Genomic DNA, 27635 nt, shown 5'->3' with positions numbered 1-27635 from the left:
AAGTCCTGAAGAGTTGGATACAACTGAAATGACTGAATAATGACAAAAATATTTTATTTAGTGTATTTGAAAACATGATTCTAAGAAGGAGTTTATAGGCTTCACCAGTCTTCGACATAACACACGTTAACATGTTAAGAACTCCTGGAGTAGAATCTCTGGTATTGGTCTAGCCCAGAGGAAACTTTCTACCCTGCTGTAGCCAAGAATAAGGATAAATGCAAACCATCTCGAATCAGTGACTAGGAATAAAGGACTGATGGGATGCTAGAAACCACAATAATAATTGCTTTCCTCTTTTACATTCATTTTCCCCAGCTAGAAAAAGATTAGGAAATAAAATCTGCAAGTTTTATTAATGGGCTGTTTAAATTTGTTCTAGCTGCTAACTGATAACTGATTCAAATTTTATAAAATTTCCAAGAGAACAGAATAATTTTTTTTAGCCAACTTTATCCCAGATAAGAAAGGTCAATGAAATAACAAACTGAATTGAGTCCTAATTGTCTCCCTTGCACAATGCCTCCTCCTTAGTGATGGTTCTCATGGAGATGAAAATGGAGGATCATTATTGATCTTTGACATTGAAAACTCAAATGAACAGATTTCTCATACAGAAATCCCCTAAGGAAAAACCCTTTCTGCTGCAGCTCTTTTAAGAACTTGGGCAAAAGGAGCAGTAGGTTAATGATCCTCACAGATCTTAAGCCCACAATAAAATCCCTTCAAGCGCTGTTTTAACAGCCTCTTGGACTTCCCCTATTCCTCCCCTCAGCATCATCCATCAAGAAAAAGTTAGACATACACACTCTTATCCAATGCTTAGAAAATTACTAGGAATCAAAAGTATTTTTCTCTAAGGTGAGGTTTTGCCTCAGTTTGGAAGTCCATCTCCCCGTCACCTTTTTCTCAAATGTCCAAAATGCTAGAGCAGAGTCTATATTCTGAGGCTTCTTAGTTTATGACGACTGGTTTCCAATAGCAAAAAGATCAAAAAGAAAGTGACTGTTCTATAACCAAATAAAAATACCACTGACCTAGGATTCAAAAATTTTTAAATACCTGTTAAGTTCTAATGCTTGCAAATTTTCCCTCTTGGTCAAGTCTCCTTTGTTCTCTGAACCTCAATTTCCTCATCTCTGCAAATGGGCTATAGTAATATTTATGTCATTAAGCCGTAAGTTATTGGGATCAAAAGAAATAATGTAATTGTAACAGTTAAAATTTAGGGGAGACTGGGGCATCTGAAATTAGTTTCTCTCTGCAAGGAATATTATATTTTTTTGAGTTTTATTAAGGATTAAAGAAAATACAAGATAAGGAAAATGTGCCTAGGCCAGAGGCCTAGACAAGACCTCACCTACATTATGGAAAGAGCCACGTCTGCCCCAAAATGGAAGTCCAAAAAGAGTGAAAGAGAGAGACTCAAAAGCCTTTGCAATCAGCTTAAGTACCTTCTCGATCTCGCCCACCTCAGAATTCCGTGAGATTGCAAAGCATTTTGGGGAAGTGGAGCAAGGACTTGTGGGGATTGAAGTCCAGAGTTCAAATTTCAATTTTACAGTATATAATCTAATTTTATTTACATTTACATGTATAATTTCACTAATATGAGGAACTCACTGTGGAGATTCTCTAATGGGGATTTTTATTCATTTCATAACCTAGAGTAGTAATGGTGAACCTTTTTTTTTTTATTTTTAAGTATTTTTCCATGGTAACATGATTCATTTTCTCCCCCTTCCCTCTTACCTCCCCTGGTCCTGGAGCTGGCAAGCAATTGCACTGAGTTATACATGTATTATTATTTGATACCTATTTCCATAGTATTCATTTTTATAATCAAGTAATCTTTTAAAACCAAAACCCCAAATCATATACCCATATAAGCAAGTGATCAATCATGTGTTTTTCTTCTGCATTTCTACTCCCACAGTTCTTTCTCTTGATGTGAATAGCGTTCTTTCTCATAAATCCCTCGGGATTATCCTGAATCATTGCATTGCTATCAGCAGCAAAGTTGATTACATTTGATCATTCCACAATGCTTCAGTCTCTGTGTACAATGTTCTCCTGGTTCTGCTGATTTCACTCTGCATCAGTTCATGGAGGTCTTTCCAATTCACATGGAATATCTCCAGTTTATCATTCCTTTTAGCACAATTTTCCAATTTTTTTGCCACCACAAAGAGCACGACTATGAATATTTTTGTACAAACATTTTTCATAATTATCTCTTTAGGGTACAAACCTAGTAGTGGTATTGCTGGATGAAAGGGCAGGCAGTCTTTTAAAGCCCTTGGGCCTAATTCTAAATTAAATGTTGAAACTTTTAGAGACCGAGTGCCATGTCCCACCCCACACCCCAGAGACTGAATGCTGGTCCCTGCCCCACCCCCACCTTGACCCCTGGTTCTACCCCTAACCCCAGACAGAGGAGGAAGGAAGCACTCCCATTGGTCTGCTGGGCAGAGGGGGAGGGGAAATGAGGAATGTCCTCAGGTGCATGAAGAGGGGGAGGGGAACAGCTACACCCCAAGTCCCTCTGGCTTTCTAGTAACTAACTCTGACAGGTTGCAGACAGGGATCTGCATGCCCTTTTAGCATATGTGCCACAGATTTGCCATCACTGACCTAAAGATTTAGAAAACTGCTTGGGTTAAATGGTCACCTAGTGATAATATAGTATATCAGAGGCAGAAATTAAAATCAAGGACAGCTTGATAACCACACAGCCATAGTGACTCTCTAGAAATGTCAGTAAATAGAAGCTTGGACCTGTAGTTGAAGACTCTGGTTTCAAATTTTGGCTTAGCTATTTTCTATCTGAAAAAAAAGGTAAATATCTTGATCTCTCCAAACCTTGATTTCCTCAAAGGAAAAAATTGGATGCTAAGACTCCTAAAGTCCTTTTCATTCTACATCTATTATAATTATTAACACACCTCAAGCTTGACTCAGTTTCTTGAAAATACCATTTAAGAGAGTGTGGGTGTGAAAAATAAATCACTACTCTCAGAGAAACAATTACTTTTTTGTTTTACTTTTTCTTCTCATTTTTATTAGAAGCTATAGGGTGATCTTTTATGGTGCTCAGCAATTATTCAAGCTCCTATCTCTAGATGCCTAGATCCATGTCCCTTTTGGTAATTCCCACAAAGCACTTCACCAACCCCTTTTCCTAGCATATATCTCCCCCTACCATACTCTCCCATTACCCACTCTTTCCTCTATTTTCCAAGAAACCCTATCTTGCTTAGAAGGCTTTAGAATTAAATAGAAACCAAAGAGACCATTAAGTCTAACCCTCTCATTTTACACATAAAAATCACACCTGGTGCCCTCTGGAATACCTGTCCCATTGGTAACAAATTCACTTTCATCTTAAACCATTCCCTTTCTCAATACTTTCTTCTTCTTGCACTCACTAAAACTTCATGATTACGTGACATCCCTGGCCACCTTTTCCATCAATGGTTGCATTTTCATTCATGGCCCCAACTCATTTATCACAGTGGAGAAGTTGGAGCATTCTTTGCCCTGCCATTGCCACTTCTCACTTTTCATCCTCCCATCATCACATATCTCCTTGATTGAGGTTCATTCAAGCCATATCTATCACCTAATCAAGATTCTGCATAGCTGTTATCTACCAACCTCTAGGATGCTATCCTTCCTTCCTTAGTGAGTACAGTGCCTGATTCATAGTCTTTTTTTCCTCCCACATTCCTGCTCTCATATTAAGGGACTTCAACATACATGTTCAAATGTATCAACTCCTTCAAATAACCCAACTCCCAACCCTCTACCCCACTCAGCTACACACGAAGATGGTCAGATCTTGTCACCACTCACAAATACTCCACTTCCATGTCCATAAAATCTGAAATTTCTTTATCTGATCATAACCTATTATCATTCTATCTTTTCTTCTATATTGCTATGCCTAACATGATCTTCATCCTTACCTTTATCTCTAATTCTTCTAACCTTCAATTCTTTCTCAGGCCATCAACCTTACACTGGCTATACTTCCCTGTATTACTGTAATTGCTTCTCTATTCTAGATTTCCTTATCACCTTATTCTGTTGCTGATCATGCTCTATTCATCCTCAGACTTGGATTACTCCCACTATCCATTTCCATCACACCTATTCTTGTAGTACTGAATAGAGCTAGAAAAAAATAACAAAACCACTGACTGGATCCACCATCAATTTTTATTATATGGTCTTAACTGGAACTCCACTGTGGCAAGACAGTCTTTTTATAGCTCCTTAATTGATTCACTATCCTACGTATCACAGTGGCTTTCCCAAATCTCTTCATCCCTCCTCACCTTGCTCTCCCATCCCATATCCTCAGCTAGGAATTTTTTTTAAACCCTTACCTTCTGTCTTGGAATCAATACTGTGTATTAGTTCCAGGACAGAAGAGTGGTAAGGGCTAGGCTATGGGGTTAAGTGACTTGCCCACGGTCACACAGTTGGGAAGTGTCTAAGGTCAGATTTGAACCTAGGACCTCCCACCTCAATCCACTGAGCTACCCAGCTTCCCCCTCAGTTAGAAAGTTTGCTTCATATTTCACTGAAAAAAACTGAAGTCATTTTCTGAGAGCTCCCTCTTCTTCCCTCCTCCTCACATCACTCAGATTCCTTCTGCTACTATATCTTCTTTCATGTCTCAAATGAAGAAGAATCCTTACCAAAGCTAACACCTCTACTTGCTTAAGTGATCCCATTCCATTGTCTCCTCTACTATCCATGCTCTTTCATACTAATCTTCAATATCTTTCTCTCTGATGACTGTGTCTCTACTACCTGCAAATATGCCTCTGTATCCCTCATCCCTAAAGAAAAACCCTTATTTGATCAATCCATCCCTATTACTTGTTGCCTCATATCTTTCCTCCCTTGAATAACTAAACTCTTTGAGGAAGCCATCTATTATTGGGGTCTCCACTTTTCCTCATACTCTTTTTAACTCCCTTGGCTTCTAACCTCCTCATTTCACTTTAACAGGTTTCCTAAAGTTACCAAATGATTTCTTAATTGCCTAATCTAATAAGCTTTTATCAATCCTCATCCTTCTTGATCTCCCTATAGCTTTTATGACTGTCAATCACAATCTTCTTCTTGAGAGGAGAAGGATACAACCCTCTCTTAAGGTTTTCTTGACACTGTTCTCTCCCAGTTCTCTTCCTACTTGCCCGGCCCCTGTTTCTCAGTTTCCTTTCCTGGATCTTCATCCAGATCAAACACTCTAACCATAGGTGTCCCATAGAACTCTATCCTGGGCCTTTGTCTTTTACTCCTCTGAACTATTTCACTTGGTTATCTCATTAGCTCCAGTTATCATTACTATGCAAATCTCTGCTCTCTTTATCTAATCCTAATATTTCTCCCACAATCTTGAACTTCCAACTGTCTATTGGACTTATCAAATTAAATGGCCCATAGACATCTTAAACTCAGTATGTCCAAAAGTGAACTTGCTATTTCCCCCCCAAATCCTCTCCTTTTCCCATTACTCTTAAGGGGTAACACCATTCTCTCAGTCCCCCAGATGAGCAACTTAAATGTCTTGACTCCTCACTCTCCAATCTATTGCCAAAACCTGTCTATTTCACCCTTTGCAGCATCTTTAGAATATGGATCCTTCTCTCTTCTCACACTGAAACTATGTTGGTACAGATCCTCAGCATGTCTCTTAGACTATTTCCTGCTGCTTGATCTTTCTTAGAGGTGTGATGGAGTCATCTTGAACCAGCCAACAAGAGCTGCTCATTTAACTTCCATTGTGAGCATTTACACCTTGGAAATCAACAAACACTACAGTTCAAGACTTGACTTATTGTTCAGTTGACTGTTTAGACTTGAAGGGATAAAGAAAATTAAACTTAAAAGCAGGTTCATGCCAGAGAGCTTGATGTTAAACATTTATCAGCATACCTCTGGTTTCCCTGCCTCAAGTCTGACCCCACTCCAATACAACCACCACTCAATTATCAAACCAATCTTTTTAAAGCCCAAGTCTGACCAAACCACCCCTTCTTCCATACTCAATAAAGTCCAGTAGATAGATCCCTATCACCTCCAGGATCAAATTTATTCATCTCAATTTGGCATTCAAAACCCTAAATAACCCAGCAAAGGGAATCCTCTCTGAAAAAGAAAAATTCCCCTACACTTCTAATCTATCACTTACTAAAAGGTAGGAAACTTGATTAAACTTCAATTTTCAAGCTTCTAGAATCCTAATCATTGTTTTGACCAGAATTCTTAAGTCTTTCACCAACTGTTTTTCAATGTTATAATCATTATATAAATTATTGTCATGCTCTTCCCTCAGCATTAGTTCATAACATTCTTTTCAGATCTTTTGGAATCTGCCCCTTTCATCATTTCTTACAACATAATATTATTCCATTAGATTAATATGCCATAATTTATTCAGGCATTCCCCAATTGATAGATATCCATTTTGTCTCTAGAACAAAAAAAATGCTACTATAAATATTTTTGTTCATTTGAGACCTTTCTGTCTTTCTTTGATCCCTTTGAGGTATGTATATCTTGTGTGTATATAGTTGAGTGAGTTGGTGGTGATGAAAAGGTCAGAGGGTATAGATCTAAACTACTTTCCAAAATGGTTAGACCATTTCACAGCTCTGCCAACTTATAGGGTGCCTGACCTACCACATCCTCTCCAAAAGTGGTGATTATATTTTTTGATTCTTTGCAAATCTGATGGGTATGAGATGAACCTCAGAAATGTTTTAATGTACATTTCTCTTCTTGTCAATGATTTTACATGATTGTTGATAGTTTGCCTTTTTTTTGAAATCTGCCTATTCATCATCCTTTGATTATTTATCAATTGGGAAATGACTCTTGTTCTTATATATTTATATAAATATGTGAAATTATACAAACATGCAATTATACAAATAGTTTATATAACTTGGATAGCACACCTTCATCAAATAATTTTTGTAAAGATTTTTTCCAATTAACAGTCTCCATGAATTCTAATTGCATTGATTTGTTTGGCCTAAAAATAATCAATTTCATGTAATCAGAGTTTTCCATTTTATCTCCATTGATCTACTCTGTCCCTTCTTGATTCAAGAACTCTTTCCCTATCCATATTTGAAAGACATTTCCTTCCCTGCTCCTCTAATTTGATTACTTTTATATGTATGTCTTGTATAAATTTGAAGTCAATTGTGGGGTATAAAGTGTTGGTCTAGTTTCTAGAAAAAAATGTTTCCATTTTCCAGTAGGTTTTTTTTTCCCTTCCAAATAGTAAAATCTTAACCCATAAACTAATATCCTTGGGTTTATCAAACATTATGCTACTGTATTAATTTAATCTCTGGGCATCTCCTTGACAACCACCTTGTCACCCAGATCATGCCGTGGAGCACTTGCTTCCAGATCCCCAGCCCAGATAGTTCATTGTCCTGATAAGTGAATACTTCTCATGGTCCTCTGTATTAGACCAACCCAGCTTCAGTAATATCTCATCTTACTCCCTAATCCTTGCTCCTTGCCAAATGCCTTGCCATACTGTGATAAAGGATGGAAAGGTTCAAAAATCCCAGCCTAATAATAATTAGCATCTGTACTACCTCTTCCTTACATTCCTTTAACCACCTCCCATTTTCTCTAACTCTCTGTCTCTCTCTGTCTCTCCTCTCTCTCTCTCTCTCTCTCTCTCTCTCTCTCTCTCTCTCTCTCTCTCTCTCTCTCTCTCTCTCTGTCTCTCTCTCTCTCCCTCTCTCTCTCTGTCTCTCTCTCTCCCTCTCTCTCTCTCTCTGTCTCTCTCTGTCTCTCTGTCTCTCTCTCTCCCTCTCTCTCTCTCCCTCTCTCTCTCTCTCTCTCTCTCTCTCTCTCTCTCTCTCTCTCTCTCTGTCTCTCTCTCTGTCTCTCTGTCTCTGTCTCTGTCTCTCCCTCTCTCTCTCTCTGTCTCTCTCTCTCTCTCTGTCTCTCTCTCTCTCTCTGTCTCTCTCTCTCTCTCTCTGTCTCTCTCTCTCCCTCTCTCTCTCTCTCTGTCTCTCTCTCCCTCTCTCTCTCTCTCTGTCTCTCTCTGTCTCTCTCTCTGTCTCTCTCTCTCCCTCTCTCTCTCTCTGTCTCTCTGTCTCTCTCTCTCTCTCTCTCTCCCTCTCTCTCTCTCTGTCTCTCTCTCTCTCTCTCTCTGTCTCTCTCTCCCTCTCTCTCTCTCTGTCTCTCTCTCCCTCTCTCTCTCTTTCTCTGTCTCTCTGTCTCTCTCTCTCTCCCTCTCTCTCTCTCTCTCTGTCTCTCTCTCTCTCTGTCTCTCTGTCTCTCTCCGTATCTCTCTCTCTCTGTCTCTCTCTCTCCCTCTCTCTCTCTCTGTCTCTCTGTCTCTCTCTCTCTCTCTCTCTCCCTCTCTCTCTCTCTGTCTCTCTCTCTCTCTCTCTCTGTCTCTCTCTCCCTCTCTCTCTCTCTGTCTCTCTCTCCCTCTCTCTCTCTTTCTCTGTCTCTCTGTCTCTCTCTCTCCCTCTCTCTCTCTCTCTCTGTCTCTCTCTCTCTCTGTCTCTCTGTCTCTCTCCGTATCTCTCTCTCTCTGTCTCTCTGTCTCTGTCTCTGTCTCTCTGTCTCTGTCTCTCTCTCTCTCTCTCTCTCTCTCTCTCTCTCTCTCTCTCTCTCTCTCTCTTTCACCATCATCCAGTCAATAAAACCATCATTACTAGAAACAGTGTGTCAGTCTACTCCTTTATAACTCAACTCGAACTGCTTATAACTTTTCCTTCCTGGCTAACTAAATTTTATGTGTTATTTCCATCTTTGGATATTGCCTAATCCTCGCCACTCTTCTGTCATGAGACTTTATACTAAGACAAAAGGTAGGATTTGGGGTTTTTAATAAAAAATGTTTTCAAAGTCATGATCAGAGTTCAAATTCTGCTTGTGATGCTGGGTGAGTCAGTTGACATTTCAGTAACTCAGACAATTCACTAAAAACTAAGCTGTAGAATACTTATTGAGCTGTATTAATAGAAGAGGTTTTCTCACTACAGATCTAAGCTAAAATGAGGAAGGAAAAAGAAATCTCTACTGGCTGAAACTATTAGATCTAATAAAATGAAATTTAATAGATATTTATGCAAATGCTTAAATCTGGATGCTCTTTAAAGTTTGCAAGGCACTTTACATATACAATTTCATTTGATCCTCACAACAATCTTTGGTGGTAGGGGATATTCCCATTTAAGAACTGAGGAAACTGAGGCAGACAGTGGTTAAGTATCTTGCCCAGGGCCACAGCTAAATAGTATCTGAGGCAGAATTTAAATCAAGTCTTTCTGATTCCAAGACCAACTCATCCACTGGACCACCTACCTATTCCACACTTCAAAAGAGTCCAGAGAGCCAAACGAGCTAAAGGACATTGTCACAACGCTAATCTTCTAATGTTTTATGACATAAGAGAAGCCTTATTGCTGCATGAAATAACTTTTTTGAAACACAGTTGAGTCCATTTATCCACAGTTTCATTTCCTGAGGTTTTAGTTATCAGTGGTCATCTCAAAGTACTGGCAGCTGCCCCTGGATGCCCAGTGCTGGTAATCTCTTCTGCTTCCACTTTTACTTTTGGGGGTTTTTTGATTGGCAACAAAATCTGAGAGCCAGGAGAAGGGAGGGGGAAGCAGATAGACAGATATATCTTTATATAGGGGGGGCAGCAGATATTTGCTTATATCTACGGTTTCGGCTATTCACAGTAGATCATGGAATATATTCTCTGTGGCTATGGGGGCCCTGCTATATTTCACTGAATCTCATTTCCTATGAGAAGATCTAGATTTCATGCCCCATCAGAGAAAAACCAGTGATAGAACTGGAGGCAAGAAGTATGGAAGGAATAAGGGAAAGCTGTGAAGAGCTGGGAAAGAGGCTTACATTTGCTCAGCTCACAGATTCGCATGAGTAATTCTAGAGACATGTATGACCAGAAAAGGAAACTAGTCAGGTAGGGAGGGCCATGGATAATTGGGAGGCAACCTCTTCTGTCATAGAACCTTTCAAATACAAAAAGGCCCAGAAACTAGATAGATGCTCAGTGTAGGATTTATTAAGAATCAGAACCAGAATAATGAAGGGTATATTTGGTGAGGGTGGAATAGGGACAGTGATGGTCATAAAGAAATAGATGGTAATTTCACCAGAATAGCTACACTGATGGGAATTTGGGCCACCCCCAAGTAACCAAACCCTCTCGTCTCCTTTTTCTTCCAGACATTCTTCCTACGGAAGGCTGCTAGATGACCATGACTACGGATCCTGGGGCAATTACAACAACCCACTTTATGATGACTCCTAACAGAGGAACACAGAATGGGACAAGACATATTATGTTCTTTAATTTAAAAGTGCTTCTTCAGTAGCATTAATGCTAATTACCTGATATGCATCCAGTGACAATCCTGTGACCTGTTTTGTTGGTTTATTGTTTGTTTTTTATTTTAATTTTCCTTCTCTTCCAGTTTCTGCTTCCCCTCTCTTTGAAAAACAAAACAAAACAAAAAAGCTGTCATTTTTAAGTGAATCCAAACTGAATCTCAACTGAATGAGACAATACGGAAGCTCAGACCACCTTGGCTGCTTTGGAGAGGAAATGTCCTTTTGGGGAGCAGGGATGGCTTTTATGTAGGAAAATCATTTAATCTCCCCAAAAGAAAGCCAGAGGAAATGATCATGAGAGGATATTTCATCTGCAGAAAGCCATGTTTCTGCAATTCCTTTTTAATCTCTGTTTATCTGGTCCTGGATCCCAGCTGCAGCTCTACAGAAAGGGTTGCAGGCTCTTTCATCTCCTAATTAAGGAATGATCAAAATAGAAAGTGCATGAAAGGAGGGAGCCTGCTGAGGGGCAGAGTTAACAAGTGAGTTTCAGATCCTGACGTGTTCCTAGATTCTCTGCTTCACAGGGTATCTCAGATTAAGGATGCCAAAGACAGCCAACTTCTGTTGGAAAAGCACATGTGTTTGCAGCATGTTCATGGGCCAAAGGAGGGTCCTTTAAGGGGAGCTTAGTTCTGGGGAGGGAGAGAAGTGGGAAGGACCAGCCCAGCTGGAGTTGTGGGAGTATTTCAGGGTGAGTGAATATTTGGGTAAGGAAAGTTGGGGTAGAAATGCAGAAAAGACAGTATCAGAGAAACCTCTGGATAAGCTGTCGGCTACCATTTCCCTGAAAGAGTCCACAAAATCCTTTCCATGGACCCTTGAGGTAGCTGATCATAGCCTAGTTGTCTTTTAGCAACTGCTAAATTAGCTGCAGATACATTCTGAAGGCATCTCTTCAATTTCTCAGCTACACATCTTTCTAGATAAGGAATTTACAGTGTGATCAACTCATGCCCAGTTCCTGAACTCTTATTCACTGTATGGACAAGACAGAGCATGTATTTATTTCCTGCATGATAAGAAACTTGATTAAATACCAGCACCCTTTAAAGAAAATGGAACCATGATAGGATAATGCTCACTTGGGCAAAATGAGGCCAACACAAATAAATAGTATTTTTTTAAATAGCAGTTATTTCCTTGCTACAGCTCTTATCACCATACCAACCTTTATAAGTGTCCATATCTTGGTGTGATACAAACATACTTTCCAAACCTGTCATCACCTCCTTTCCTGTGATGAGTGCAGAGAAGATGCTTTTATTATATATTTATTAAAACCTACTTTGTGCCAGGCACTATGCTAAGTTCTGGAGATACAAAAAAATAGTCCCTGCTCTCAAGGAGCTTACAGCCTAACCTGTTTGATGTACAGGAACACTGTGTGTACTGCACCCCTAAGCAATGACAATGGGCAGCCACCTACTCTACATTCTTCCTCCAGAAGTGGAGTTGTTCCCTAACCTCCCGAATGCCAAAAGAGAATGTTCTACTACCACAACCTATGCTAGAGGTGTTTAGTAGGGCTAGTAGGGATAAAGAGGATAGGAGCTCCTTATTAGAGGGTAGAGATTATTTTATTAAAAGGCAACAGGAAACAAAGAACCTCTATCCTCCATCTATCTAATGATTTTTAAAAAAGCATTCCCCCATTTGATCTTCTCATATTGATAGTTTTCCCATTTCTTATCAGCCATGAAACTGCTTGCATAGTGTCTTTATAGCAAAAGGGCTCGTATGGCTATAGTTCCTCTTACTCATCTCTCTACTCCTACTTCTTTCTCTCAAGCCTCTCCTGTCCAATGACATCCACTGTTCTAAATATAACATGAAGCACCTTTGTCTTTATGTCCCCAACACTTAGCCCTATGCTTGCCATGTATTAGGTGCTTAATAAGTTGGCAGTTAGCTAATTTATTCATTGACTCCCAGAGGTCTTGACCAGTTGGGGAACAGGGGAGGAATTCAAGAAGCCCGCTCTGGGAAACACAAGACTATGTTACAAGGAAATTCACTTAAGTGGCCCATGTAGCATTTTAACCAAGAGGTATTAGATCTTCAGGATACTGGATAAATCCAGAGATGGAAGGCAGCTTTACAATAAATAGCACTAGCATCTAATAGAACCAGAAAACATCTACCGTAGGAAGTGACACTTGAATTACATCTTGAGGAAGGCAAGGGATTCTGAGAGTTGGAGGTTAGGAGGGAAAGCCTTCCAGGCTCAGAAGCTAGAGGATTCAGCCACTGTAATGGCTGAAAAAAGGTGAGAGATGGAATGCACGTGGCCAGAATAGTTGAACCATAGATAGAGTACATGGAGGGAGATTATATGTTAGATGACTAGAAAGGTAAGGAAGGGGCCATGTTGGGAAGAGGTTAAAGTGGCAAATAGAGAAGTCCAAAAGGCTTTAGAGAGCCATTTTGAAATGTCTAAGAACTTTGAGAAAACCATTCTGGAAGCTATGTGGTTGATGAATGAGAATGGGAAACAACTTGAAGTAGGAAAGCCAATTATATTCCAGATTATAGTCCAGATGAAAGGTGATGAGTGCCTAAATTAGTTTGGAGGCTATGCGAATGGAGAAAAGGGAATATATGCAGTTGATGCAGAGAGAGAAATGACTGGACTTAGCAATTCATTTGAACTGATTGTGAGAGGTGATTGAGAGAGGAGTCAAGAATGACCCTGAGATTGAGAATCTGGGTGACCAGGAGGATGATGATGTTCTTCACAGTGATAGGGAAGTTCAAAAGATGGGTACATTTAAGAGGAAAGATCATGAATTCCATTTTAGACACACTAAGCTTGGGATAGTCATGTGGAGTCCTATGAACAATAGAATTCAGGAAGCATCATTTTTCTTACCAGTCAAGCTGTCAGTCAATAATCAAGTATAAAGCAAGTACTATGTGCTAGGCACTGTGCTAAAGATTGGTGAAGGAAAGAAAGGTGAATGTTGGGCTTTGCTTTCAAGACACTCACAGTCTAATGGATGACAACATGTAAACAATATCTAGATATACGGTTGGTGACAGTCAACAGAGGGAAGGCACTAGCATGGAGGGATATTGGAAAAGACTCTTGCAGAAAAGACTCTGGCTAAGAGTTGAAGGAAGCCAGGAAAACTGATCACCGCAAAGGAGAACGTTGCAAGTTCTCAAAAAAGGGAGTGGGAGGCAGACAGGTAGACCTCAGCCTGAATGACTGCTTCTCATAGAAATCCTGATAATAATTCTCCCTATTGTCATCATGTGAAAAACTGGACTTAATCATAAACAATTTCATCACTGTTGGTGTATTTTAAGTGATCTTGTCAAAGAAATGGAGCCAGTCCATGTTAATTGCTATGACTGACTGAAGGAGACAGGCTTTTAGCTTCTCTTCACCAGAAAAAGAACATTGTCAGTGCAATTGGGTGATAAATAGTACAAAGTATGAAGGGAATCATTAGCATGAGACATCGTGCTATTTATTAAATAGGCAGACAGGTTGGCCTGCCTTGGTCTTTGAGTCACAGGAGAAATGAATGCTTTTTTTTGACATATTCTATGTGACCCTGCCCAAGTTGCCCACCTTCCATGGATCTGTGCTTGTTCTTCTGGTTCCTTCCTCCCCCATGGCCTCACAGATAAATTGTGAAGATGAATGAGGTCTCATCTCCTATGTGCTTTTAGCCTCTGCAGAAAAGGACTATAACTACTAAGTATTATGTAGGCATGCATGTGGTTCAAGTTTCTCATTTGCTGATCCATAAATCTCTTGCTCCTTCTTCCAGTTGCAAAACCATAGCTTTAACCTGGCATTATCTGAAAGCCATCATGGCTAGGTCCTCCCCTCATACAATAGATTGCTGGGATGCCACTGCTGGGCACTGACACCATTAGGATTCCAGTCCCTAGCTTCAAATGGAAATGTGGCTTCATGGAACATGATCAACATGTCAGGGTCCAGGGATACCACAACAGCATAGAAAGGAGACCTAAGCCCCAAGGACAGTTGAGCTACAGACCTGAACATCCCGTCTTCTGCCTAACCTAACCCTTGTTGAGATTTCTTTGGATTCCATATCACCTGTTAGTCCTTCATTGTTCTCACATAGATGCATGACTAGATCCTCTTCCTCTCAAAAGAGGAAAGATCATAGCTGGACCAGATGCTAATTTGTACAATAATTCACCTTCTTTGCCTTTAATCTTCTTTGTCAAATGAATGTATCACTCACACCTTGCTTTTAAAATTCGTGGTTGTAATGGATGATGGAGCAAACCAAACAAATAAAAAACTGGTTTATTTTTCTTGGGGTGGGAAAAACTATCCTTGAAAGCTGGGAACACAAGCAGGCAAGTTGATTGGATATTTGATGTCATTGTAACCACATTTGTCATAAGAAATTCCACATACCAATTATTATCGTACCCATTAAAGTTGTTTTAATGCTTGTCTGGTTGGTGTAATTCCTCTGTCCTAACTTGCTGTTTTGCATCAGATTTAGTATCTTGCGTCCAGATCATTCTAGCTATCAAGGCCAACAACAAAGAATTTTAAACTGGGTATTTTGCTGTTTGAACCTGAAATTGGAGGAAGATGACCCAAGTTCTAATTCCAGCTATACCACTTACTACCAATGTCACTTGGAATATGTCAATTCATCTCTCAGTCCTTCATCTGTAAAACAGGAATCTCTAAGGCCCTTCCAGCTCCCACATTACTTCAGATCACCATTCAAAAAGAATTTTAGGTACAGATGAAGCAAGGAAGAAAGAGCAATCGCTGCTCTTGTACATGTAGCATCAAATTCCTTGGTAATGAAGACTTTAGTTTGGTAAAAATCTGATGGAATTTGGGGCAGCTAGACGGTGTACTTGATAGAGAGTTGCCCTGATGTAAGTGAGACTCATCTTCCTGAGTTCACATTTGGTCTCAGATACTTTTAGCTGTGTGACCCTACACAAGTCACTTAATTCTGTTTGCCTCAGTTTCCTAATGTATAAAATGAGATAGACAAGTTGTTGGCAAACCATTCCAATATCTTTGCCAAGAAAACTCCAAATGGGGTCATGAAGTCAGATTCAATCAAACAATAACAATGCTGTGGAATTAAATTTGAAGTTAACCCACAGGGATCTTTACTCACCAATCTCAGTGTGTCCTTGAGGACAGAGTCAGCAGTAAGTAAGACAGTAAGTAAGTAAGACAGAGTAAGCAGGAGTCTAGAAATCAAGCAAAAAGGTTTATATTTGGCTAGCTGTGTAGATACTAAGATCATCTACACACAGAATAGAGTATGTGTATTCTTTTTATACACTGCTTTTAGGCATCATTCCTGCAGCGTTAGCAAGAATAGTTTAAACCAATCATAGTAAAGGTCAATTTTGAGATCAGCTGAATATCAGGAAGGATGGGCACAGCTTTTCTCGTGTGAATATTTCCATAGCCAGATAACCTGTCCCTAGATGAGTGCATTTTTCAACTTACGGAATGTAGAATAACAAGTGTTATCTCCAAAGCCGCTGTCCACAGTTCTGTAATTTTCCATAAGTACAAACCATAGAATATTTTTAAAGGAACACAGTTTTATTACTTTATAATACTATACTATATAGGCAAAGATTTTGTGAGACTCAGATGAAACCATGAATATAAAGCATTTAGCAAACCTTAAAGTGTCATTCTTGTTTTGGTTATTATTCTTATTAGCCCCCAGTCCCCAAGTCTCCATTCTGGTGGTGGGTTTCTTCATTCCCTGGTCTCTGCTATGCCCAAGCAATGTTTACAGGGTGATATCTTTATGAAGTACAAGAAATATCCATGGTGGAAGTGGAAAGGCAAAAGACTGTGCCTACCCCTGATGGCTAAGCTTCAGTGCTTCTAATTCCATGAGGGAATCTTCTGCATCTATTTTAAAGGAATAACTGCTTCTAATAGATCTAAGATGCTAGCATACTTAGTTTTTTTTTTGAAGTCTACTGAGATATTTATAATATTTAGCCATCTAATAATCAGCTTCCCTTCCAATTTCCACAGGAAAATTTCTTCATACTTTGGAAAGGGCTAATTGGATATCTTCACACTTTATTTTTACACATTATCACTTGTCTTTCAGTTATAGCTCCTTATTTTCTGGAATTACACTAACTAGGCTGGAGGAAAATCACCCTACACATGCAACAAAGAAATGCAAATTAGAATAGCTCTAAGATTTCACTTCTTTTTCCAATAAATGCCCAAAACTTGATAATAATCAATAGAGAAAGGTCTATAAGAAGACAGGCACATTAAACCACTACTCTTAGAGGTATGGATCAATCTAATCATTTTAGAAAGCCAATGGGAATTATGCTATATTGGGAGCAATATCCTAGCCCTAGTTTTTCCTTCGAAGGTTACTGAGATCATCCCAGAGACTTGGTTGACAACACTCCTGGTAACCTGAGTGTTTGGTACTTGGCTGAAAAAAAAAAAAAAGGATAACTCAGTCAAGGGGTCTTCATTCAGCTGAAACTACTCCAGATTTTCTCAATGCCTATCCTTGTTGGACAATTATTTTCTGGCTATGGTTAAAAAAATCCCTTTTGGTAAATTAGAATTGTCTATGCCAATGCCTCAGGACTGGTACAGAACATATGCTTTAAAAAGGCATATAAAAGGTCACAGAAACATGGCACTCAAATGCAGAAAAGCAGAAATAATAAATGCAACCTTTCCAGATCATAAAGCAATAACAATATTGATCAGAAAGGGTACATGGAGAGCCAAATCAAAAATTAATTGGAAATTAAATAATATGATACTCCAAAATTGGTTAGTTAGAGAAGAAATTATAGAAACAATAATTTCATTGAAGAAAATGACAACGGTGAGACATCCTTTCAAACCTTATGGGATGCAGCCAAGGCAGTACTTAGAGGAAAATTCATATCCATGAGTGCATATATTAACAAATTAAGGCGGACAGAGATCAAGGAATTGGAAATGCAAATCAAAAAACTTGAGAACGAACAAATTAAAAACTCCCAGAAGAAAACCAAACTAGAGATCCTAAAAATTAAGGGAGAAATTAATAAAATTGAAAGTGATAGAACTATTGAGCTAATAAAAAAGACTAGAAGCTGGTACTTTGAAAAAAAACAGACAAAATAGACAAAGTACTGATTAATCTAATTTTAAAAAGGAAAGAAGAAAGGCAAATTAACAGCATCAAGGATGAAAAGGGGGACAGCACCTCCAACGAAGAGGAAATTAAGGCAATCATTAAAAACTACTTTGCCCAACTATATGGCAATAAATATACCAACCTAGGTGATATGGATGAATATTTACAAAAATATAAATTGCCTAGACTAACAGAAGAAGAAATAGATTTCTTAAATATTTCTTAAATAATCCCATATCAGAAAAAGAAATCCAACAGGCCATCAAAGAACTTCCTAAGAAAAAATCCCCAGGGCCTGATGGATTCACCAGTGAATTCTATCGAACATTCAAAGAACAACTAACCCCAATACTATACAAACTATTTGACATAATAAGCAAAGAGGGAGTTCTACCAAACTCCTTTTATGACACAAACATGGTACTAATTCCAAAGCCAGATAGGTCAAAAACAGAGAAAGAAAATTATAGACCAATCTTCCTAATGAATATAGATGCAAAAATCTTAAATAGGATACTATCAAAAAGACTCTAGCAAGTGAACAGAAGGGTCATGCACCATGATCAAGTAGAATTTATACCAGGGATGCAGGGCTGGTTCAACATTAGGAAAACCATCCACATAATTGACCACATCAACAAGCAAACCAACAAAAATCACATGATTATTTCAATAGATGCAGAAAAAGCCTTTGATAAAATACAACACCCATTCCTATTAAAAACACTAGAAAGCATAGGAATAGGAGGGTCGTTCCTAAAAATAATAAACAGTATATATCTAAAACCATCAACTAATATCATCTGCAATGGGGATAAACTAGATGCACTCCCATTAAGATCAGGAGTGAAACAAGGATGCCCATTATCACCTCTGTTATTTGACATTGTACTAGAAACACTAGCAGTAGCAATTAGAGAAGAAAAAGAAATTGAAGGCATTAAAATTGGCAGTGAGGAGACCAAGTTATCACTCTTTGCGGATGACATGATGGTCTACTTAAAGAATCCTAGAGATTCAACCAAAAAGCTAATTGAAATAATCAACAACTTTTGCAAAGTTGCAGGATACAAAATAAACCCACATCAGCATTTCTATATATTTCCAACACAGCTCAGCAGCAAGAACTAGAAAGAGAAATCCCATTCAAAATTACCTTAGACAAAATAAAATACTTAGGAATCTATCTGCTGAGACAAACACAGGAACTATATGAACACAACTACAAAACACTCTCCACACAAATAAAACTAGACTTGAACAATTGGAAAAACATTAACTGCTCATGGGTAGGATGACTCAATATAATAAAAATGACCATCCTACCCAAACTCATCTATCTATTTAGTGCCATACCCATGGAATTTCCAAAAAAAAATTTTACTGATCTAGAAAAAACCATAACAAAGTTCATTTGGAAGAACAAAAGATCAAGGATATCCAGGGAAATAATGAAAAAAAAAATACAAAGGAAGGGGGCCTTGCAGTCCCAGATCTCAGACTACATTATAAAGCAGCAGTCATCAAAACAATTTGGTACTGGCTAAGAGACAGAAAGGAGGATCAGTGGAATAGACTCGGGGTAAGTGACCTCAGCAAGACAGTATATGACAAACCCAAAGATTCCAGCTTTTGGGACAAAAATCCACTATTTCATAAAAACTGCTGGGAAAATTGGAGGACAGTGTGGGAAAGATTAGGCTTAGATCAACACCTCACACCCTACACCAAGATAAACTCAGAATGCTGAATGACTTGAACATAAAGAAGGAAACTATAAGAAAATTAGGTGAACACAGAATAGTATACATGTCAGACCTTTGGGAAGGGAGAGGCTTTAAAACCAAGCAAGACTTAGAAAGAGTCACAAAATGCAAAATAAATAATCTGGAATATATCAAATTAAAAAGTTTTTGTACAAACAAAACCAATGTAACTAAAATCAGAAGGGAAGCAACAAATTGGGAAACAATCTTCATAAAAACCTCTGACGAAGGTTTAATTACTCAAATTTACAAAGAGCTAAATCAATTGTACAAAAAATCAAGCCATTCTCCAATTGATAAATGGGCAAGGGACATGAACAGGCAGTTCTCAGGCAAAGAAATCAAAACTATTAATAAGCACACGAAAAAGTGTTCTACATCTCTTATAATCAGAGAGATGCAAATCAAAACGTCTCTGAGGTATCACCTCATACCTAGCAGATTGGCTAACATGACAGCAATGGAATGTAATGAATGCTGGAGGGGATGTGGCAAAGCATTAATGTTATGCTTTGCTGGTGGAGTTGTGAATTGATCCAACCATTCTGGAGGGCAATTTGGAACTATGCCCAAAGGATGATAAAAAACTGTCTGCCCTTTGATCCAGCTATAGCACTGCTGGGTTTGTACCCCAAAGAGATAATAAGGAAAAAGACTTGTACAAGAATATTCATAGCTGCACTCTTTGTGGTGACCAAAAATTGGAAAATGAGGGGATGCCCTTCAATTGGAGAATGGCTGAACAAATTGTGGTATATGTTGGTGATGGAATACTATTGTGCTAAAAGGAATAATAAAGTAGAGGAATTTCATGGAGACTGGAACAATCTCCAAGAAGTGATGCAGAGGGAAAGGAGCAGAACCAGGAAAACATTATACACAGAGACTGATACACTGTGGTACAATCGAAGGTAATGGACTTCTCCATTAGTGTCAATGCAATGTCCCTGAACAATCTGCAGGGATCTAAAAAACACTATCCACAAGCAGAGGATAAACTATGGGAGTAAAAACATGGATGAAAAGCAACTGCTTGACTACAGGGGGAAAGGGGATACAACTGAGGAGAGAATCTAAATGAACACTCTAATGCAGATGCCAACAACATGGAAATGGGTTCGAATCAAGAACACATGTGATACCCAGTGGAATCTTGCGTCGGCTATGGGAGAGGTGGGGGCAGGGGGAGGGGAAAAGAAAATGATCTTTGTTTCCAATGAATAGTGTTTGGAAATGACCAAATGAAATAATGTTTAAAGTGAAAAAAAGGCATATAAAATGTCCACACTCTCTGACTCCTTTGAGGCATGCACCTCAAGCAAGGAAAACACAGAATAAAAGGTCCTATATATGCGAAAATATCCATAGTAGCATTTTTGTGACAGCAAGGAACTAGAAATGATAAGAGACCATTATTTATTGAAGAATGACTGAACAAAAAAAATACAACATGACTGTAATGCAATAGTATTACTCTATGTAACCTGTAATGATGATATTAGAAAAAAAGTGTTATTTTATTAGTTTGGAGATAAGTAGACTGGCTGGCTTGAGAAAGAATTGGAGTTTGAAGCAGAGCTGAGAGAGCATGTTAATTTCAAATGCTGACAGTTATAACCATTTTTCTGTGTCAATTACTCTCTCTGGCAATTAGCAGACACACACTCAGACTCTCTCTCAGGGCCGGAGGAGGTAACATCTTTGCCTCTCTCTGTCTGAGGGAAAGACTTAAAGGAACTCAGTGTTTTCCTTTCCCAACTTAGGAAACACTATTGAATATCTATTTCGGTCTTCATAAATTGGTTTATATCTGAGAAGACCAAAGAAAGATCTGGTCTTTGATTTGGACTCTGAGTTTGTTAAGATTCAGAGTTCTAATTTCTTGTTGATACTCAACCAGCTAGCCTTTGTTATTTTATAATTGTAAGACAAAGTTAAGAATTATAAGGATAATAGTGGTAGTTTTATTTAGAATAGTAATAAATTTGGGTTAGTCAGATCAGGGAGGATTAGTGTGGCCTGTGAAACATAGGAGAAGCGTTTCCTTGTGGAACCAGGGAGTTTATATGGGTGGATTTAGAATTCCTTAGAATTAGACATCCTTTTTGTCTTTATATAGTTCAATAAATATTTTTATAAAAGTCTCTTTAGTGTCCTTGTGCCTGGTCCTTAAGGGAAGTTCACATTTGAGCTTCACTTCACTTTATCACTGAAGATACTTTTGATTACATCTATTGAAAGTATCTGAATAGTTTTGAACCTGTATTGGCATGTTTTCTCATCTACTTTTATGTAACTCACCATTTTTATTTTTATAAACCACAATATAAACAATTCAGAGGAGCTTGGGAAAACTAATGATAACTGATGCAGAGTAAAGTAGACATATCCAACAACTACAAAACAAAAATGTAATTGAAAAATAACAAGAAGAAATTGAACGATGTATAATTATAATGACCAAGTTCATTAAGAGAAGAATAGAAAAAACAACACTTCTCTCCTTTCATTGCATAGATTGGAAGAGGAGTTCTATGGCTGTAGAAAGTTGCAAAATACTTGTAAAGTCAATGTGTTGATTAGTTTTACAGTTCTTTTTTCTCTTTCTTTTTAAGTCTATGTTAGAATAATTCTTCGCATAAGGGACGAGGCAGGGACATAATTTAAAATGGCAGTGATATAGAAATAAAAATAAAATAAATTATGTATGTATGTATAATATATACATGTATTTATATTTTATTATATATATTTATATAGTTAAATAGCTAGATTACTTTTAAAAGAAGAGAAGAGTGAGGTGCAGCTGGGTAGCTCAGTGGATTGAGAGCCAGGCCTAGAGATGGGAGGTTTTGGGTTCAAATCTGACCTCAGACACTTCCTGGCTGTATGACCCTGGGCAAGTCACTTGACCCCCATTGCCTAGCCCTTACCACTCTTCTGCCTTGGAGCCAATACACAGTATTGATTCCAAGACAGAAGGTAAGGGTTTAAAAAAAAGAGAAAAAAGAAGAGAAAAATTCATGGAAGAACTAAAGTAAAGAATAATATGCTTAAAAAAAAGAATAATATACTTCAAAGTGCATTGACTCCATTAGTTTCTTTTATAGCAATGGATAATCACTTTTCTCAGCAATAGTCCCTTGGAGTTGTCCTGTATCCTTGATCTGCTGATAATAATTAAGTAATTTACAAGTGGTCATTGTACTTTACTGCTGCATACAGTGTTCTCCTGGTTCTGCTCACTTTACTTTGCATCACTTCATATAAGTTCACCACATCTTGTTTGTCATCTCTTATGACAACAGCATTCCATTACAATCATATGCTGTAATATTTATAGGGAAAGATGTGTGGATATGAAGAATTGGGGATATGGAAGGTTTGTAGCAGGGAATAGAGGAGTTGAAGGGAGAGAGGCAATATGGCTGCCAGTGAGACAAAAGATGAGAGATGCCCCCTGCCAAGAAGCTATTTTTTGAACAAAATAGGATGTCCAAGAAATGAGCCACTTAGAAATGAGCCTGTGGGGATGTCTTCTCACTGAATTACTACCAAAGTTGCCCCAGAGCAGGTAAACATGTACCCTCCTGAGGGACAAGCCTTTCCCCAGACTTTGGTCACCCAGCAGAGGTCCGATAAAGACCATTTGTAGTTGAATGACTGAACTGAGTTTCAGCTCCCTCTTTGCCCCCTGAAAATATAGTCCACTTATCTGACTGTGATATTCAAATAAGATAATTTTTAATAACCAGTTTGGATTGGAGAGGTATCAGGGAAAAGGGAAGAGGGATTTCCCTAGATAAGGTTTGAGTCTTTCCATGTTTGGGAGCTGAGGCCAGGCCTCACAGGCTGGTGGAGGGTTTCTCTTATTCCTGCCTACACTATATCTGTGCTAGTTTTCTGAATTTCAAAATCTTAGCAGTAGACAGCAAGCAACAAGAAAAGTTCTGACTTTCAGAGCTGGTTGGGCCTTTCTCTTTGTGCTGAAGAAAATAGAGGCACTTTTATGCAGATACCGGGAAGAAAAACTCTTTATACTTCCAACTCCAGGAAGGCAGTCCTCGTCACAAGACCTACTGCCACTCCTAGTAGCCCCTTCCCCCACCAACTGTCAGTCTTGTCAATTTTTTTCTCTCTATAATAATCCCATTGTTGCTTGTTCCAACACAGTGGCAGAAAGTCCAGAACTTGTTTTAGTTTCCTTTCCACAATGCTACAACTTGTTCAGTCATTCCCCAATTGACAGACAACCCTTCAATTTCTAAGTTTGCCACTACAAAAAGAGCTGCTATAAATATTTTTGTATTAATAGATCCTTTTCCCCAATCTTTGATCTCTTTGGGATATAGACCTAGTAGTGGTATTGCTGGATCATAGCTTTATGGTCCTTTGGACGTGGTTCCATAAGTGACATGTATCCTCTTTCACAACATGATGAAAATGGAAATATGTGTGTCTATATCCTATTACTGCCCGTCTCAGGGAAGGGGAAAGGAATACATGGGAGAAAAAGAATATGGATTACAAAATGTCGGGAAACAACTACTTAAAAGTATACCAACATATAATCTAGAAAAAAGGTAAAAACTTTAAAATAATTAAATAAAATAAGAGGACCAAAGATAGAGTCTTAGAAGACCTTAAGACACCTACATTAAAATGTTAAGAGTAGACAAAAGAAAAACTAACCCCCCAAAATAAGGAAGTCTGGAGCTATGGCTTAGTGGTAAAGAACTGTATTTGCATCACCTAGTTGCTTATAAAGAACTGTACACACTTCAATGAACAATGATGTGCAGTGCGGTAGAGGGGATAAGAATCCAGAGAGGATGGAAAGAGATTAGAATCCAGAGAAACTTAGGTGGACATAAGTAGTAATATGACCATGGCCAAGTCACCAAACCTCTCAGAGCATCAATTAAATTATCTATAAAAAGGGGGCAGCTGGGTAGCTCAGTGGATTGAGAGCTAGCCCTAGAGATGGGAGGTCCTAGGTTCAAATCTGGCCTCAGACACTTCCCAGCTGTGTGACCCTGGGCAAGTCACTTGACCCCCATGGCCTAGCCCTTACCACTCTTCTGCCTTGGAACCAATACACAGTATTGACTCCAAGACGGAAGGTAAGGGTTTAAAAAAAAATTATCTATAAAATGAGAAGAATAATAGCCATAGTACATACCCCACAGGGTTGTCTTAAAATCCAAATGGGCCTATACATCGTCAACCCTTAATAAACACTTGCTTATTTGGCTTCCCAAATGCTTGAGTTGCTTTACCTTGCTTTGTAAAACTCAAAACACATGACAATAATTGATGCTTAAAATAATGATTTTGAGTCATCAAGGAAAAAAGTTAAATTATATTTTCATTTTTAGATTTCTTTGAATAAAGTTAGCCATTTCTTGATGATAAATAGTAACAGACTATATGTCAGCTGTCCAAACACCAGCCTTGCTAAGATTGAATACATTGATCACTGAGTTAGCCCCAGGGGGATAAATTTTGTGGCCATAATAACTCCTGCAGATCATCTATAAATTCACAGGATGCTTATAATCTGCGTTAATAAAGAGCATGGCTTCATCGATAGAGTTATCTCTCGTTCTAGAGTTAAATCTTTGTAATAGTAAAGTGAATTCTAAATCAGAGGTGACACAGAAGGTGACTGAGGGATATACAGTAATTTAAAATTTTACCAATAATGACTTGCAAATGGTGAATTAGGAAGAAGTGAGCAAGTGATATAAGTAAGTTTCAAGAATATGTGTGGTCAGAAAATGGCCATACCATAACCATAAACTCTGCTTGGATAGCAAGGTAGATTTATAGGCTTAATTCTTGGTCAGGCAGAAATCCAGATGAAAAATCTTGTATCTCCAGCACACTTTTCTTAAAGGGATTCAGATAAAGGATATGTTTTATGTAATTAAGAGTTCACTGTAGTGACTTTTATTTAATACAGTTGTCTGGGAGAACAGATTCATGTCCCTGAACAATGTAATTTAAACCTATGGCATTTATACTGCGTATAATATGGTGTCCTCTGTGCCAGTTTCATATCTTATTACAGAGGCTGACTCAGATTGTTGTGGTTCTTATCACAATTAAGTTTACCTCTGCACAAAACAACCACAGGAAATTTGATTCTGTGAGGAATAGGCCACAGCTAAAGACATATATATGAGACACAGAGAGAGAGAGAGTGAGAGACAGAGACAGGCAGAGGAGAGAGACAGAGAGAGAAAGAGAGAGACAGCGACAGAGAGACAGAGACAGAGACAGAGAGAACATTTTATTTAACAAGGTACCTGGAGAAAAAAATAAAGCACATGGTGTTACCAACAAAGACAAAATACTCCATGGAGTATACTCAGGAATAGGCTAAGGAGAAGTCCCAGGGTTACATAATGCCACCTAGAGGAGCCAAGGAAGAAAGAAAGCTAGAAGGCAGAATCACTCTTTTATTAAAAAAAAAAAAAAGGTCCATTTAGTCATCAGTTCTTCCTGCTTAGTAGTCAATAAGGAGATTATTTTATTATCTCAAAACCCAAGTTCTTCATTGCTGAGTCAGAAGCTTCAAAAAGTCTGTGAGTGTGTTAGGTGCACACTCCCTGTGGTGATTCCTAGGCACCCTTTCCCACACATATTTTATGAAGTATAACACATCTTTATTTCTCCAAATTCATCTTTTTTATGGTACAATGTCAAAGTACATTCTTCAAGTCCATCATTTCTTACAGTACAATGAGAAAGTAAAAAAAAAATTTTAACACAAGTTTAAATAAATTTTATAATTAATAAACACCTATTTTGTTTCTAGTTCTTCGTCACCACAAGAAGAGCAACTATAAAGTGTTTGTATATTTGAAACTATTCTTTCTGCATTTTACCTCTTTGGGTTAAATGAAATATCTTGGTCCAGGGGTACAGACATTTTAGTCTCCTTGTGCATGATTACGAATTGTTTCCAGAAGGACTGATACAATTCAAAGTTATATCCCCCGCTTCTTCCTATCTTCCTATCCCCCCTCAATTCAGTGGGGGTTTTGTTGTTTTTGGTCATGTTTAACAATTTATTGGATAGGACTTGTTTTAATTTACTTTTTTTTTAGGTTTGGCAATTTTGAGCAAATTCATATGATTTTAAATGAGCAATTCTCTTTTATTTATTATTTTGCCAATTACATGTAATAAAAATTTTCACATAAGTTTTCCAAAGTTATATGATCCATATTGTCTCTGTCCCTCCTTGCCTCCCTTTTCCCGGACCTGGCAAGCAATTCAATCTGGATTATACATGTATTATTATCGCACAAGACATATTTCCATGTGGTTCATTTTTGTAAGTGAATAATCTTACAAAACCAAAACCCTGAATCATATACCCAAATGAACAAGTGATAAATCATCTGTTTTCATCTGCACTTATACTCCAACAGTTCCTTCTCCAGAGGTGGAGAGCATTCTTGGTCATAAGTCCTTCTGAATTGTCCTGGATCATCATAATTAGCAATTATTTTGAGACCTGTTTTTACATATCCTTTAATCATTTATCTACTGAGGGTGGACTTATATAACTTGAATTATCAGAGTTGATACATAGATTTCCTCCAATCAACTATTTCTTTTTCCTATTCTAATTATATTTTGTTCACGCAAAGCTTTGTGCTTCCATTTAATTCAAATTGTCTATTTCATCTTTTGTGTATGTACTATCCTTTGTTTAGTTAAGAATTCTTCTCCTAGCAATAATTATGAAAATTATCTCTCCTCACATTCCTACATTTTAAAAAAATGGTGTATGTTGCATATCAATTGGAAATTTATCATAGTATAATGGTGTGAAATGCTAGTCTAAATTCATCTTTATGCCAAACTGTTTCTGGTTTCCTCAGAAGTTCTTCTAGAATATGTTAACATGTCCCTGACCTTATCAAACACTGGTTTACTGAATGTTATTGTTTCTGATTCTTGCTTACAAGGTGTATGGCATTGGTCTACATGTCTATGTTTTAATCAATATCAAATAGTTTATTTTTTTTCTTTTTGAATCTTGTTTTTTTCTATTACATGTAGAAATACATTTTGGCAATTGTTTTTATTTTTTAATTAATTAATTAAGGATATTTTTCCATGGTTACATGATTCATATTCTGTCCCTCTCCCCTCCCAGAGCCAATGAGCAATTCCATTAAGTTATTCATATATCATTGTTCAAAACCTATTTCCATATTATTAATATTTGCAATAATCATTTGAAGTCAACATCCCCAATCAT

The 27635-nt window shown here is 38.0% G+C and overlaps 1 protein-coding gene across 1 annotated transcript in view; it reads left to right on the top strand.

Annotated features, from left to right (window-relative positions):
- Positions 1 to 14875, top strand: part of PARM1 (prostate androgen-regulated mucin-like protein 1) — a 136893-nt gene extending 122018 nt beyond the window's left edge. The window contains exon 4 of the mRNA XM_007495679.3: positions 10264 to 14875. Within this exon, the coding sequence (XP_007495741.1) occupies positions 10264 to 10348 (85 nt within the window). The 3' untranslated portion in view covers positions 10349 to 14875. The remainder of the gene's footprint in view (positions 1 to 10263) is intronic.
- Positions 14876 to 27635: the final 12760 nt, after the last annotated feature.

Source organism: Monodelphis domestica, chromosome 6, assembly GCF_027887165.1.
Source record: "Monodelphis domestica isolate mMonDom1 chromosome 6, mMonDom1.pri, whole genome shotgun sequence".
In the NCBI taxonomy this organism is placed as follows: Eukaryota; Metazoa; Chordata; class Mammalia; order Didelphimorphia; family Didelphidae; genus Monodelphis; species Monodelphis domestica.
The sequence above is the reverse complement of the archived record's forward strand: the minus strand, read 5'-3'. Positions and strand labels throughout refer to the sequence as shown.